The sequence below is a fragment of the Paramacrobiotus metropolitanus genome, unplaced genomic scaffold (assembly GCF_019649055.1).
Source record: "Paramacrobiotus metropolitanus isolate TYO unplaced genomic scaffold, Prichtersi_v1.0 Parri_scaffold0000048, whole genome shotgun sequence".
NCBI classification, from domain to species: Eukaryota; Metazoa; Tardigrada; class Eutardigrada; order Parachela; family Macrobiotidae; genus Paramacrobiotus; species Paramacrobiotus metropolitanus.
The window spans coordinates 826,852-842,859 of record NW_026570268.1 but is presented as its reverse complement, the minus strand read 5'-3'; the positions used below and the strand labels follow the sequence as shown (position 1 = coordinate 842,859).

The window sequence follows — 16,008 nt, the reverse complement described above, 5'->3', positions numbered from 1 at the left end:
CTGCCGGCCATCCTGCTGCTGTCCTACTTGTTCGACACGGTGTCCTCCATGGTCGTCCCCAAGTTAAGCAGCGTGGAGATCGTGGCTAATTTGATTCTGGGCCTGTTGTGCCTGACGGGCGGCTTGCTGGAGATCAGCGTGACGGAGCTGAGTGAGTGGGGCAACGAGTACACCTTCCCCTGGGTGGAGGGCACCGACAACATCTTCCGCCTCACCGCCGGCGCCCTCACCCTCCTCAACGCCGTCTTGTTCTTCGCCGCCTTCGTCCTGGCGAAACGCGAGTTGGCCGGGCCGCGCGGCAAGGACGGGACGCTGCTCAATGAACCGGGCTATAATCCCATCCATAATGGCTATTAAAAGGTCACCGGCGGGAGATGATATAGAAACACGGGGAAGATTGTGATTGGCTGCGTCTGCTGGGTGGCGGGGAATTATTTTCCGCTTTTTACCATTTAATTCACAGTATAATATAATTATTATAGACTGTACAATTTATTGCTGACGTTCCTGTATGTGCTGCAGTAAATCACATGTATAGGGAGTATCGTTAATAATTCGGCGAATCTCCTGGGCGTAGAATTTTGAATAATCCGAATAATTTAAATAAATTGAAATTAATTGCAGATTGAATCCATTACCACCCGCTTAATTACTGTTAGAATTTGAATAAAAATTAAATTTGACAAACAGTCTTGTTAATTACACATCAGCATCCACAATATTCCGGCTATCGGCGAATTTCGTCCACAATTCTCTAACTACAGTAACTGCAGTTTAAATATACAACAATTTCCATAATTACACATTAAAATCTGTAATAATCTAATTTATTACAAATTAAAATCCAGAATAGTACAGTTAATTACAGATTAAATTGAAATTAAAGAAATAAATTACGAATTAAAATCTGCAGTGATCTCACTAAATACCAACAAAAAATTCTAGAATATTACAATAAATTATAAATAAATCCAGGAAAAATCCAATTAATTCCCCATTAAGTGTCAGAAAATTCCCAAGAAATCGGCGGAGTGGATGCTAATGATGTCAGTGTCAGTGTTGTCAAGTTCAAGCTGAAAGTGGCGTCTGGGGCGCAGCGTATCACTGTCATCCGTTCCCGTGATTGTGCGTGAAATGGCACTTGGCTAATAATACCACTGACACACATCCACTCGGTCCAGCCGCACAGCCAGCACCGCTGACGACATCCGGCAACGCGGACGGAATGCACATGCAGCGCCGGTGACCCCAAAGTGTCCGTCAGTATCGGCGATAATTTTATGCCTAATTACACGCTGCAGAAAATGCACGGCGCGTCCTTCACAACATAAAATAAACCATGCACTCTCTTCATTACACTTTAATACACGCTGACGTCTTGGGAAGCGCGCGCGCGGCGGGGGGCGGAGCTTAAGCGGATATATACGTCAACTACGTATATACGGGAATTTTGGTGATTCGCCGGTTGCCGGTCGTTCGGTGGGATGTGCAAGAGCGCGATGCCGGGTAATCCATCATCCAGTGCCGTGTCCCGTTTATTTACACAATATTTATGCTGATGCGCCTCTGCGCCTGTTCGAGTTCAGACTGTGAATACACCGCTAATGTCAATGTGACGGGCATTGTCAATATGACTGCTAACTAATCGCTCCCGCACTCCACTCGCCGTTTTGTCTATACCACTGTTTATTGCCGGATAATTACGCCCGGGTTTCGATCCTCCAATTGACCTGTTTGTCCTGTGAATTTATGTGGATATTTTCTCGGTTATTAGTCATTTATTACGATATCTGGATGATCATTAAATTATATACGTATATATATTTTTTAAATAATTATTGGCTTCTGGATTTTATTTTGGCTTTGTTACCGGATAATTACTGCGGCATCCATTTGTCCCGGCATTTTATGTGAATGTCATCTTGGAATATTTCCTTTATTATTATTATTATAACCTCCTTGGTCATTTTAAATATATTTTCTAATTATTTATTGGCACTGTGCGGCGTTGGATTTTTGTCTGGATTAATTCCGCGATTCTTCGTTAACTGCACACAGAAATAACGGTACGTCAAAAATCGGCCGGGCAAAAACTTATTTATTACAATACCGATTATGATATGACTTTTCCTGGTAACAATTTTTGTAAATAATAGCAATATGAATATTTATTAACACATGACTAATCTGGCGTAAGTAAACTGGCCAAAAATTTGCCACAATCCGATTGATGTATTTATTTATAACAAGCGAATAATCTGGCGTAAATAAATAAATATATTATCGAAGCAAATAACCATAAGGTAAAATAAATCAGAAATTAATTGCATCATTGTCCTGAACATTTGAATTAACTTTGGATGATTAATAATGGATTTTTAATTACTGTTGCTGACATTTGACCAACACGGCGTGATTACGTAAAGCCCGGATCTGTTAATAAGCGTACCAGTCAGCTGTACAGGGCAGCGGTGAAGCCGCACTCGCACTTCCGGCGCCAACAAATTGTTATGGTCATTCGATCCGCCGCGTCGCTGCCGGTGTGTAGATGCAGTATATATCCGTGTATAGGGCAGCGCAGCGGCACTTAATTGAAGCCGGCACTTCCGTACTTCCGGTCCCCCGTGTATTCCCATTAACCGGCGCTGACATTGAATATGTTCCTTAACCAACCGGCGACACGTGATCCGGCCAACTGCAGGATCATCTCATTTCCCGCACCCACAAAATTACATTTTGTAACTGGATAACCGTTATAATACTGCAGCGAGTTCTGCGATGTAGAGAAAATAAATGCACAATTAATTGTTCTGTTTTTACAGATATTATTGCTGCGATTATTCAGTAGATTTACAGACTGTCGTAAAAAGAATACCAAATCAATTTTTCAGTTTTATAAACACCAGTAATATGAAATAATGAACAAACTGCTTGTTAATCTAGCGTTAAGAAAGGCATGCTTGCGCAATTAGATTGATTAAATTTTAAACGGTAAAAACAGCCCAGGGTATAATTACTTACATCGATAATACGAGCACTCAGTCAAAATAACCCCGCGTATATGAATACAAATTATCCTCATTTTTCTAAATATCGATTTAGGAGAATTTGGTAAATAAATAATCTACAGTAAATAAATACATAATTAGTTGGCTATCTTCTGTAAATATAAAAATCAAAACAACCTGGCGTAAAAAATGCAGAACTGATTGGCAATTTTCTAAACGTTCAATAATATGAGCTATTAATAAATTAATTATCTTTCATATATTATATACTCGTATAAATGTATAGTAATATTATGTAATAAATGGCCAATAATAACACATGGATGATAAATGGATAACAATAAATAATACATGTAATAAATAACCAGTAATGTAGCGATGATAATTAATGGGTGTCTTGACAGAAAATGCGGTTTGATTTTGTAAATTCGGCGGTAATGGACAGCGCTAGAATTAATGTAAAATTAACTGGGTTAATGTAAGTGGAACAGATTGGCGGAAGACTAATGGGACGGCATTACGGGGACAACGCAGCCCATATTAAAGGGTGATTGATTAGCCTCGTTGCGCGTATGTACACGCCGGGAATTATTCGCCAATAAATTACGAGGACAACAGCGCACTTGAGCAGTACACTTCCGGCGGACAAAATACACCCGCTTTGTCGTCGCGAAATTATTCAGTTAATGGCGCTGACCGCCAGATGCGCCGGCTTCGTTAAACGGCATATATACATATGTTGAACACTGTGAACAGCGTTTCAAGATCAAAAGCTAAATGTCGGCCGTTGTTCAAATGGTAATTCCGCTGTTTTTTCTCCGATTTCCCAGCTGGGATTCCCCTGGTGCCGGGCGCATGTTTTTGTGGGTTAACGGGCGTGTCAGGCGAAAATGGACGCTGCTGTGCCGGTTAAATATCGGGATATATGTGTATATACTGTATCTGTATGTAAAGGGCGGCGGCTGTAAACAGCAGCCGGACAAATGCCGGGTTAAGCTTAATCTCATCACGATGAGTGCCAAATAAACGCCAGTGTACTGCCGTTTGTGTACATGGTCCGTGTTAAAACTGCTGTGCTTGATCAACGCAAATTTATTCATTTTTATTTGCTGTATTTTTTTGCAAAATAAGTCATCAAAATTTTTATTAAACTCCGATAAAATGAATTACTGAGATTTTAATGAAATAAATTAATATTGAAATTCTAGTAAAATAAATGGCTGCAATTTGGATCAAATAAATTATGGAAATCTTTATATATACAAATCATATATATATAAATAAGCGAAAGCTGTAAAATAAATGTCCGAAATTTACTGCCATTATTTTTTTCTGCCTTAGTAAAAGAATAATTTGCAATTAAAATAATTTACAAATGCAATAATTTTTCTTTATGAATAATAATTCTATTTAAATCAGTGCGCGATATTAAAAATATAAAATAAAAACATTTTGCTCTATAATAAAATGTATGCACGATAATAAAATTGTAAAAAAAAATCGTTAATGGGAAAAAAATGGAAGTAATTGATAAAAATCGTAGAAAGGAGTATAAAGGCCATTTTTTTCGCGTGTTTATTTTGTTTATCAGATCGGTTGTGTATTGGACGCGTCCCTAGTTAGTCAGTCCATTGCAGCAGAAAGTGGGTTATTTTTCCCGCGATTGAATTTGCCGATTGAGTGGGGATTTTTTGAATAGCCGCGTCAACGCGAGACGCGGCCAGAACGATGCGCAGATTGGACGTTTGTCTCGGTTTGAAGTGAGCGCCTTAATGAAGCAGCGAAGTACGGCTGATTGCGGCGCGTGGAAATATGAATGGCCATGGCGTCTGTAATTGCATATATACACGATTTATCGGCGGTTATGCTGTATATTCCGGCATTTGCATAACTTGATTCACAGCCCGAATATACAGTTGTATAAGCGACAGTGTGGTACTTCCGGTGCGGCGCAAGCGGGCTAAAATGGGAAATATTATATCTGGGTCGGCCGGTATATATCCAGTCGAGTTGGGCCTGATTCGCCGGTCGGCGGATGAAAAAATTAGGCCAAACACACTGCTAGCAATAAACAGTATGTAGACTTTTTTCTAAAGTGTCCATTTTCACTGCAACGCGACAGACTAAACACACAGGCATGTGCTTGACATGGATGACCTTTAGCTGACCTACAAGTCAATCTGCCGGCAATCTGTTCCCCAACGCAAGATCAAATAAATAAAAATATAACGTTCTTATCATAAACTTTTATTAAGCGTACTGAATATTTTAAAAAATGAGTATGAAAACAATTTCGGCATGGATTATTTAAAATAACAGAAATCACAAAATGTGTAGAAGTTTTTTTTAGCCGCCCATAAAAGTCATTATTTCAGTACTATCTTATTAATATCATAATATTACAAAATAACTTTATGAAAATAAAATATGTAATACAGGCAGCAGCTTTATTATACGCACGGATTTTTTTAAATAATAGATATATAAAAATGTGCATAGGAATTTTATTAAACGCACGGATTGCTTCCAGAATTTTTAATAGCAGAAACCGGGAAAGCATGAACCGGGTCTTAATTCAGCAATTAAGTAGCATTATTTTTGTCGGCTGACGTTGGTGGGAATTACGTGCGCGTGTACACCGCATGCGATACAGAATTAATACGGCTAATTACTGCTCAAAATATCCACAGCGAAGCGGCTAGCACGGCGCTCACTTCCGGGATAATTGGATGTCCGGGCGGAGGCACTAATCGCTCTCCAGCTGCGGCGCCGTCGGCGGGAACTCTCCGACGTCTGCGCACCTGCGCCCCCTGCGATCGACGGACAGCCGAGGGAGTCCACCTGCGCTCGACCCGAGCTTGCATAATGCAGTAGAAACCTTCCGTCATCATGCATTCGATGAATCACTCGTTTGCCACCGCCCTCCTGGTGCACCTCGTCACCCTCCGCGCCGCCGCCGACGTGGTCCCGGGGAATGCGACAATGGCGTCCAGAAATTTCGGGACACTCTCCGGTAGGTGTTGTTTAATTTTTCTTAAATTATTACGTGAAAATGTATGAAGGTTACGGAAAGGTCACGGCTGTGGGACACTGCGGTAGCTAAATTAATTAAGCAAAAATATATATATAAAGGTCACGGAGGGGCAATTGTGCTCCTAATTGGGACATCCGCAGATAAATTAAAAAATATATATAACAGTCATTAACAGAAGGTCATTATTGTCGGGCGCCGGCTCTTAAATTATAAATTTAAAAAAAACAAGATTTAAGAAATTAAAATTAAAAAACTAAGAGAAGCATGTATAAATTAAGAAAAATTATATAAGAAGTTATGAAAACCTAAGAAAAAAATAAGAAAAAATATAAAACTTGAGAAAATTAAGCAAAAACATATAAAGGTCATGAAAAGGTCATCGTCGCGGGACACTACCGGCTGGTCGTTAGCACCATAATTTGCTAAGTTTATTTTTTTGGCTAATTATTCGCCGCGGCGGTGACGAGAACGAGTGCATCCCACACCGGACAGGATCATTTTTCATAGCATGCAAATGATCATAACGATGTGCCGGCGACGTCACTGCCGCGTGGCGTTGGAATGCCTGATTGCGCAATCGTCCACTACAGCGCGTGTGTAGATGCGGGCGCCAAATCGAATTAAAACAGCTGGCGATCGTTTCCGGCTGATTGTGTTTATATTCCATCTTTCCATCCCGGCGCTGACTGCGGAGCCAGAAATCACACATCATCATCATCATCAGCTGTAGATCAACACATACTGCGCTTAACCGGCTTTCCACTTGACCAGCGCCGGATTAAATATTGCGCCGCGAATCGCCGATCGCTATCACTGCCGACCGTAAACGACCTCTTGCGTAATCGGCTTTACATACGCAGGATATTGCCCGCGTTGTTTTTACACGCGTGGCGGAGTGGAAAAATGGGTTCATCATTTTTTCCCGGGATTTTTTTCCCCTCGATCCGTTTCTTGCGAAGCGTACTTCGTTTTTTATTCATTTTCGGCAATCGATTAACTACGACAGGCGATGACAAATGCCGTTGCAAATTTTTATCGATCACAAGAATTAAATCCGGAATTTATTGTACCAAAAATTAGTACCGAGAAAAACGGAAGAAATTTATTAATATTTTTTTAAAAATAATAGCCAGCAATATTTTTAAAATGTATTTAAATTAGTATTTTTAAATTAAAATGATAATAAATACTAATTAATGTACCGATAAAATAAAATCTAAAAATAATAACAAAGAAATATGTATGTTTAATTATGAAATAATAATTCCAAGACTTTTCGCGAACACTGCACAAGTAAAATATTTTTACAATCGAAGCGCCAAAAGAATTTTTTTAAAAGCCCGTGCTTAATGATTACGAAAATTAAAAACGAAAAATAAACGATCAGTTAATTGTAAACATTTTTATTGACAGTTGAACAAGCCTTCAATATATTAATTTTGTACAAGGATGTTTGTCGATCCCGGTTGTTTACACGGGAAGGAATAAGTGTGCTTATACGTATAAGAAGAACGTTGAAATCGCGGTTTTTGCCGGCTGCCGCGGGCGCATCAACATCCGCCTGGTAAAATGCACATCCGTCCGGCCAGCGCGCCACCTCCCTGGGGAAGCGACGCCAGCAGACGGATGTCTAAGGAGCGGCGTTTTTTTCCTGTCGCTCAGCACACAACACAATTACTGGTGTAAGACAAAATGCGCACGTATCCGCCGCCGCCGGCGCGGGAGGGGCGGGGCGGGATGAGCGTGACGTGCCGGTTGGCGGAATCCCGGCAAGTTGCGTGGACCGGGTTGTTGACCTATTTCGTCAGCCGGTTTGAATGGCGTGCGTGGCCTTCAGTCTTCCATATCGCTGATTAACCACATTTTCCCAATAATTAATTAAGATTTATTTTCTGGAGAATTTAATATGCGATGACATGAATGCCGGATGACGTTTTCGGATTTTCTAATTATAGGAAGAAAACCGAATACCGCTTATACAGTATTTTCTGTGGAAAACCGCGAAATAGATGCGATTTTTACCAGGAAGATTTTAATATAAGTATATATATATAATGCGATTTTTACATATAAAATATATGAAATGTGATCTTTGCAAGGATATTTAATGTATAATATTATAAATAATAAATATAAATAAATTTAATATAAATAATATAAATATATATATTAATATATATAATGCGATTTTTACATATAAAAATATATAAAATGTGATCTTTGCAAGAATATTTAATATCGAAGTAGATGAAATGCGATTTATTAAGTGCAGATTTAATATGAAAATAAATGAAATGCGATTTTTACAAGCAGTCTTTAAAGAAAATGCAATTTTTGCCAGCACAGTTAATAAATTTATCCGAATGGAAAAATTTGCCGCTTATTTACGTCATTTAAGGGAAAATAGAACGGAAAAAATGCGAAAAAATATCTGGATTTTTGAAATAAATTTATACGGAGCCGTTGAGAACTCGTCATCGTTGTGGCGGATGTCGCGGCACTTTGGGGAACGCATTAGCGGATCCACTGCCCGGTCTGCCCGGCAGACGGGGCCATCGATACCGCGGAAAGGAAGGATGCGCGGGAAATGTGCGGAAATGTGTATGTATGCCGGCTTGTGCGGTTGCGCTCCATTTGCGCCGCTAAGAGCGTAATGCGCCCCGGCCACGACGACCCTGAAACCGGCACTCGGCCGCGCTGCCACCGGAAGCGGGCCGGCACGCAACCAGGGAAGCGGGACGCGCTCAAGACGCTCCCGATGACACGCATATACGCGCGTATATATGCAGCCGGTGCCATTGGCCTACAATTCGCGGATCAACGCGCGTCGCTTGTATATAAGAAAACATAAGAAAACATAAGAAAACAGTCTGTATATGCAAACAGAGAAAATGCACTGTCCATTATCCGGCGCCGTTTTTCAGCCGATACTTGTAGCATGTTTAAATGAATTCCACGTATGTATGTGCATATTGTCGTCAAGTAGGTAATTATACGTTCGGTGATGTTGTAGAAGCGAGGGCGGAGCCAACCAGCGTGCAGCCAATGCGCTGCTTGTCGTCCGAATTTCCGTGCGCGGCGGAGACAGCGACCGCCCCCGCGGGGCAGGTGCACTGCGTGGACAAGGTGAAGGTGTGTGATACGGTGCGCGACTGTCCGGCGGCGGAGGACGAGGAGGCCGGCATGTGCCGGACACACACCTGTCCCAGCAGTCATTTTAAGTGCCGCGATGGATTCTGCGTGCCCATCGGGAAGATTTGCGATTATGTCAACGACTGCCCGGATGCTTCCGACGAGCACAACTGCAGTACGATTTTTTTTAAAAACTTTCTAAAATAGCTACTAATATTTGTCCCATTTATTTCTAATTTACGAATTAAAATATAACTTGATTATTTAAAACCGAAGCTGGTTTTCAGTATTTAAGATAGAAAATTGTTTTACATTATTTAAATTCAAAAATAATTTTGGCGATTTATTTATATTAAAAACGTTTAGTTTTTGGATGTTTTAAAATTTACTTTGATTTTGTTAATTTCAATTTATTTTAGTTTTAAAAAAATTTTTATATGCATTTGTTTTTAATAAACTGAATGAAGCTTTTTTTAAATTTAGCTGATTTTCATTTTTAAATGATTTTAGTAATAATTTATTTACAGTGTTGGCTTGCGTTTTTAAATATTTGAATTTTTTTTTGCAGACTACCGGAAGTGCTGGCACGGCGAATGGCAGTGCGGTAACCGGCAGTGCATCAACCAGATGTTCCTGTGCGACGGCCAGACCGACTGCAAGGACGGCTCCGACGAGAGCGACTGCGCCGACACCGGTACATAATATTTCTGCCCCAATATAATTCCATTAATTCAACAACCATTGTTTTTGGACAGCGTTCCTCCTATGCGACGACGGGAAGCGCGTGCACCGCAGCTTCCAGTGCGACGGGAACGCCGACTGCGCCGACCAGAGCGACGAGCGCCGGTGCGGGCCGTGCCGCTTCAACCAGCACCGCTGCGCCAACGGCCGCTGCATCCCGCGGGCGCACGTCTGCGACGCCGAGTGCGACTGCGGCGGCGGCTGCGACGACGAGCCGCCGGCGGAGTGTGCGGCCTTCTACGAGGGGCAGCCGGGACTGGCCTTCTGCAAGAAACACCAGACCATTCCCTGCAACAAGACCAGCCGCTGCATTCACGCCGGTAATACCCTGGTGACCTTTACCGGTGCTGGATTTCTGAAATTTCTTATAACAATTTTTTTTATATGGTGACCTTTACCGCTGCCCACGTTTTTAAGTTTTTTGTTTTCTTATATTATGTTTGAGATGCTGCATCTAGACCAGTATTCCCGCCGGTGACCTTTACCGCCGTTCATGTTTTTTTTTATATACAGGCTTCCTTGTATAGTGTATTTTATTACTTATTATTTATATTTATTTGGAATTTTAGTATCACTATAAATTAAAATTTTAAAAAAAATCTTTATTAATTTTTTTACAGAAGTTTTAGTAGATCTGACCTTTAACGACATTATTTGTTTCTTATTCGCATTTTTTAATTAATATAAATATTCCATTTTTTAATTACTGTTATTAATTTTCTTACATCTTTAACATTATTATTTTCTTAGGTTTTTATTATGTTTTATTTATCTAAATTATTAATATTACTCATTATTTATTGGCAGAATTCCTGTGTGACGGCGTAGACGACTGCATGGACGGCGGGACAGACGAGTTCCAGTGCCGCGGCCGCCGCCTGCCCTCCCTGGAAGCCACCTTCCAGTGCCAGGGCACCGACCCCCGCGCCCTGCCCCCCTCCGTCCGCTGCGACCACCAACGCCACTGTCTGGGCGGGGAGGACGAACGCCAGGGTCTGTGCCAACGTCCGCCCTGCCGTCCCGGGGAGTACCGGTGCCGCTCCGGCCAGTGCATCCCCTCGGCCGACGTCTGCAACTCCCGCCCGGACTGCATTGACGGGAGCGACGAGACGTCCTGCCGGGAACACCACTGTCCAGCGGGGACCTTCCAGTGCCGGGCCACCGGCCAGTGTATCCTGCAGGACAAGGTGTGCGACCACACGGCCGACTGCCTCCTGGACGCCTCCGACGAGCCGGACACCTGCCCGTACCGGGTGGTGCCCTGTCCGGGCGACCACTTCCGGTGCCGGAATGGGCAGTGTATCCCGCGGCAGTACGTCTGCCAGATCGGGTATCACGCCGCCCTCCACGGGTGTCTGGACGGCTCGCATCTGACCGAGTGCCGGGACACCCAGTGCGACGGTCGGACGTGGTTTAAGTGCCGCGGAGGTCCGTGTTACCACTCCAGTCTGCAGTGTAACGGCCTCCCGGACTGTTTCAAGGGCAGCCGGACGTGGACGGACGAGGAGGGATGCCCGTTCCAGTGCTCCAGCGCCCGCGAGTGCATCTGCGTCGACGTCACCATTGACTGCTCCAACGCCGGGCTGGAGGTCCTTCCGGCGTTCGTCGAGTCGACCATCACCCGCTTTATCCTGGCCGGCAACCGCCTGAACGGCAGTCGCTTGAGCAAAAAGGTCTTCGACAAGCTGCACCAGATGACCGTCCTGGATTTGACCTTTAACGACATCCACACCCTTCCCGCGGAAGTCTTCGGGAATTTGTGGCAGTTGCGGGTGTTGAAACTTGCCGGAAACCAGATCACCCGGATTGTCGGGAAGACCTTCAGCGGACTGGCCAACGTCCGGGTGCTGGATATCAGCGGGAACGGGATCGCGGTGATCGAACGCCACGCCTTCCACGGACTATCGTCGCTCCCGCAGTTGGATCTCAGCCAACAGCGGCTAACCGCCCTCCCGGCGGAAGCCTTCACCGGGCTCCGGAGTCTCCTCTCCCTCAACCTCTCCGGGAACCCCCTCCGGAGCCTCCACCCCTCCGCCTTCGCCACCTTGGACACCGTCCTGACCTCCCTGGACATCAGCCACACCCTCCTTCCGTGGCGGCCGGACCCGCTGACCGCGCCGCACCACGCCGTCGCCCGCCTCCGCAGCCTGGTGACCCTCCAGACCGGGGACGCCCGCCTGTGCTGCAGCCTGGGCGCCGCCGTCCCCCACTGCCAGCCGCGCGTCGACTTCTTCTCCTCCTGCTCCGACCTCATGTCCAACGCCGTCCTGCGCGCCGTCCTCTGGACCATGGGGGTGGTGGCACTCCTGGCCAACGCCCTGGTCATCTACTGGCGGGCGCCCGACCTCCGGCGCCGGCGTCTTCACGCCTTCTTGATCATCAACCTCGCCGTGGGTGACCTCGTGATGGGCGTGTACCTCCTGCTGATCGCCGGCGCCGACGTCCACTACCGCGGCTCCTACGTCTACCACCTCCACGAGTGGAAGGCCAGCGCCGCCTGCAGCGTCGTCGGGTTCCTGTCCACCGTCAGCAGCGAGCTGAGCCTCTTCACCCTCCTCATCCTCACCCTGGACCGCCTCCTGACCATCCTGCTGCCCTTCCACCTCAAAGTCCGCCTGACCTTTGGCTCGGCGCGCGCCGCCATGCTGGGGATCTGGACGGGGGTCCTGATCCTGGCGCTGGTCCCTCTCCTCCCGGTCCCCTACTTCCAGGCCTTCTACGCCCGCTCCGGCGTGTGCCTGGCACTGCACATCACCCCGCAGCGCCATCCCGGCTGGGAGTACTCCCTCTTCATCTTCCTGGCGCTGAACATGCTGGTGTGCGTCCTGATCATCGTCGCCTACTGCTTCATGTACGCCGTGACCCTCCGGACGCGGCGGGCGGTGGACCAGGCCGCCGGCGGCGGGCGGAAGGAGGCGCGCATCGCCCGCCGCATGCTCCTCATCATCCTGACCAACGTGGCGTGCGTCCTCCCGATCTCGGTGTTGAGCCTGCTGGCGTTGGCGGAGGTCCGCGTCCCCGACGAGATGTACTCGTGGGTGGCGGTGTGCCTGCTGCCCATCAACGCCGCCCTCAACCCCATCCTGTACACCATCTCCACGCGGCCCTTCCGCCGGACCTTCGGCGCGCGGCTGGCCTACCGCACCCGCCACCTCCGCGACTCCCTGGTGGCGTCGCTGAGCTCCACGTCGCGGCACCGCCGCGCCTCCACGACGACGATCCGCTCCAGTACGACGCTGCACCGGCCCAGTCTGCCGGTGACCTCCCCCGGGGCGGCGGGCAAGGGGATTAGCAACGCGCTGCACGAGGACGGCACCGACCTCCCGGTGCGGTTGCTGCGTCCGCGGCGACGGAGTACGGCGCGCGGGAACCCCGACGCGCGCCCGGAAGTGTACCAGCGCTTCCAGCAGCGCAACCACAGCTGCTGACGCGGTGGCGACATTCGCAGTCAATGCACAGAACAGGGATCTTTTTATTTCTCCACTTTGTACACTGTCGGGTTACAGTGATATACAACAAAACGTGAATTCTGCATGGAACCGGTGGATCGTTTATATATGTATTCGTTTATATTATTTACAGATTATAATATTCGGTTAAAATAATTCTTCGATTTTATTGGTAATAAAATAGTCAGAAAATATTATGGCGAGTCGATTTGTCCGCTAAACACCGATGCAGTGTCGAGTCGAACGCCGATGGCGGTGGAAGGTCATCCGCATTTCGGACAACAGCTGACAATGGCGGGCGACGCGGCCGCCACATCTGCAATGAAAACAATTAGGAAATGTCCCGACTGGTTCATCGGAAAGTCCGAGGCGCAACTTCTGATTACCAAAAATAAGTGTAGAAAATAACGGACAAGTAAGACAAATCAGTACGAAAAATTATTAAAAAAAATCAACAAAAAATTTATAAAAAAAACAAATAGCAAAAAATACAATTAATTAATGAAAGAAACACCCCACTGACAGCGTGGCCGGAATTTTCCGGGCGCATAGCAAAGTAACTATGTACCCGGAGAATTTCCGGGGCGCACAACACTTTCGTTAAAATAATTATTGTAATTGGATTATACTTACCTTGGGCTTGGCCCGCTTGGGCGCTGGTGGCGGGCACGCAGGCCGGACAGAGAATGCCTTGACAGGGATTACTGCACAGCGGACAGCCGCAGGGACCTGGGTTAAACATTTCGCTGTGGTCAAACCGGCATGAATTATTTGACGTGCAGTATTTGAACAAGTGCTAAATTCCACGAAGGGATGAACTTTATGGCTGTAGTTAATTTGGCTTAATACCGGTGTACTCGGCCAGGGTAACGCAGCGGAAACACTGCAGCGGTGGTCCGGAGCAGCCGCCGCCGATAATCGGCTTGCTAATCACATCCGTCGGAAGTGCTGCACATGAAAAATAACCGTTCACAAGATAATTAATTACTGTATTAATCTAGCATTGCGCTGTATAATTGCGGAAGTACACCGGCTATATATTAATTAAGAAAAAACGAATTATAAATCCTTAAGGGATTTGGCCCGGTACATAATGCCAAATTCGGGTACATACACGGGAACTTTCGCTGTCGCGCACTCCCAAAAACTTTTTTCCATTGCTTTATGATATTCTGTAGCCAAAAGATTCGTATACATAGGCGAAAAAACCGTTCGTGCGCGCAACATCCGGTTCGGGAGATATTAGTGAAATAAAACTCCAAAAGTTTAAACGCGCGGAGGTGTACCAAAAGTCTCATTATGAACCGATGCTTCTCAAATTTTGCACGAAAACACACATTACTATGAAGATCGTTTTGGTACCGAACCAGCTTTCGACCATTTTTTTCGAATTTTAAAATGAATTTCAAAAATTTTAAAAATTAATTTAAAATTTGAAAAAAATGGTAGGAAGCTGGTTCGGTACCAAAACGATCTTCATAGTAATGTGCGTTTTCGTGCAAAACTTGAAGAGATCGGTTCATAATGAGACTTCTGGTACACCTCCGCGCTTTTAAACTTTTGGAATTTTATTTCACTAATATCTCCCGAACCGGATGTTGCGCGCACAAACGGTTTTTTCGCCTATGTATACGAATCTTTTGCTACAGAATATCATAAAGCAATTCAAAAAAGTTTTTGGGAGTGCGCGACAGCGAAAGTTGCCGTGGATGTATACAAATTCGGTGCTATGTACCGGGCCAAATCCCTTAATCCTTATGATGCCAAAATCATTCATCATACTAACCAGAGATCACGGTCAAACATCCTGCTAACACCACGATACCGATACGTAACATCATCCTCACTTCCATTATCGAATACACGGATAAAGAAAATAATATTGGTCCGCGCTTGGAAAAAAACCCGTCAAAAAATGAACTGCTCCTTATAATGCAGCGCAAGAATAATAACAGGGAAAAAACACACTGCAACCGGTTTGTACTCGTATGATTGTCAAGTCGGCTCGCGTGGTTGTCAACAATTAGGGGAATCGTCAGCAAACGTATTGAGCCCCGAGGCAGCAACGTTAGCGTAATTTGTTTTTTGTGTTCCGGTATTTGATTGGGCAATCGTTAACGATGTATCGAACCGCCCTGTTTACAACACAATCAGCGTACTTCGATCGCAAACAAACACAGCTCGCTGTTACAATGGCCAGCCGCAATTGATGAGCGAATATTCTGCCGGCATTCGATAAGAAAATGGGGGGGGATATGCGGAAAAACCCTGTTATACCCGGATATGGCGAATCTGGACAACGCGTGCTATGAATAATCAGCAGGTTGCGGAAGGATTTTGAATAATACTCGTAATTATTATTAACGGTCGAGCATATAATATGTGTTGTACAATTTTATTAACGATCCGGCCAGACGCGATTTGATTAACGATCTGGCCGGACGCATAAGGGAGCAGACTGGAGAAACGCGTGCTAAGCATTTTCTGTTGCAACGGTTGAGCATTGAAATTCAGCGTTGTAATGCCGCTTGTGTATTGGTAATGCCGGAACGGTCGAGAAGCAGCGCATCAGCTAGATGGTCTGTTTTTGATCTGTTAGTTACCTAGTGTTTCGTTTTGAGTCGGTTTGTCTAATACTATTCCT

At 45.3% G+C, this 16,008-nt stretch overlaps 2 protein-coding genes across 3 annotated transcripts; one reads left to right on the top strand and one right to left on the bottom strand.

Moving 5' to 3' along the window:
- Window positions 1–414: 414 nt before the first annotated feature.
- Window positions 415–13,636, top strand: LOC129591816 (G-protein coupled receptor GRL101-like). 2 transcript variants are annotated; one of them, XM_055487644.1, is made up of 7 exons: window positions 415–1,506; window positions 1,587–2,066; window positions 5,699–6,021; window positions 9,056–9,349; window positions 9,743–9,868; window positions 9,930–10,235; window positions 10,723–13,636. In XM_055487644.1, the coding sequence occupies exons 3-7, from the start codon at window positions 5,898–5,900 to the stop codon at window positions 13,341–13,343; spliced, it is 3,471 nt and encodes a 1,156-aa protein (XP_055343619.1). In that variant the 5' UTR covers window positions 415–1,506; window positions 1,587–2,066; window positions 5,699–5,897; the 3' UTR covers window positions 13,344–13,636. The 2 variants fall into 2 exon arrangements, with proteins under 2 accessions (XP_055343619.1, XP_055343618.1); XM_055487643.1 differs by having other exon boundaries at window positions 415–2,066.
- On the bottom strand, window positions 13,368–15,348 carry LOC129591819 (uncharacterized). Its single transcript, XM_055487647.1, has 4 exons — window positions 15,151–15,348; window positions 14,214–14,312; window positions 13,998–14,093; window positions 13,368–13,680 (listed from the first exon to the last, which is right to left on the bottom strand). The coding sequence occupies exons 1-4, from the start codon at window positions 15,215–15,217 to the stop codon at window positions 13,628–13,630; spliced, it is 315 nt and encodes a 104-aa protein (XP_055343622.1). The 5' UTR covers window positions 15,218–15,348; the 3' UTR covers window positions 13,368–13,627.
- Window positions 15,349–16,008: the final 660 nt, after the last annotated feature.

Bases quoted from the DNA above. Each gene is read 5' to 3' on its own strand.
- LOC129591816 (XM_055487644.1), top strand. From the start codon at position 5,898: ATGCATTCGATGAATCACTCGTTTGCCACCGCCCTCCTGGTGCACCTC. The intron at 9,350-9,742 runs GTACGATTTTTT...TTTTTTTTGCAG, and splicing joins TTCCGACGAGCACAACTGCA to ACTACCGGAAGTGCTGGCAC. The intron at 10,236-10,722 runs GTAATACCCTGG...ATTTATTGGCAG, and splicing joins CAGCCGCTGCATTCACGCCG to AATTCCTGTGTGACGGCGTA.
- LOC129591819 (XM_055487647.1), bottom strand. From the start codon at position 15,217: ATGGAAGTGAGGATGATGTTACGTATCGGTATCGTGGTGTTAGCAGGA. The intron at 14,313-15,150 runs GTTAGTATGATG...TTTCATGTGCAG, and splicing joins ATGTTTGACCGTGATCTCTG to CACTTCCGACGGATGTGATT. The intron at 14,094-14,213 runs GTATTAAGCCAA...TGTTTAACCCAG, and splicing joins TACCCTGGCCGAGTACACCG to GTCCCTGCGGCTGTCCGCTG.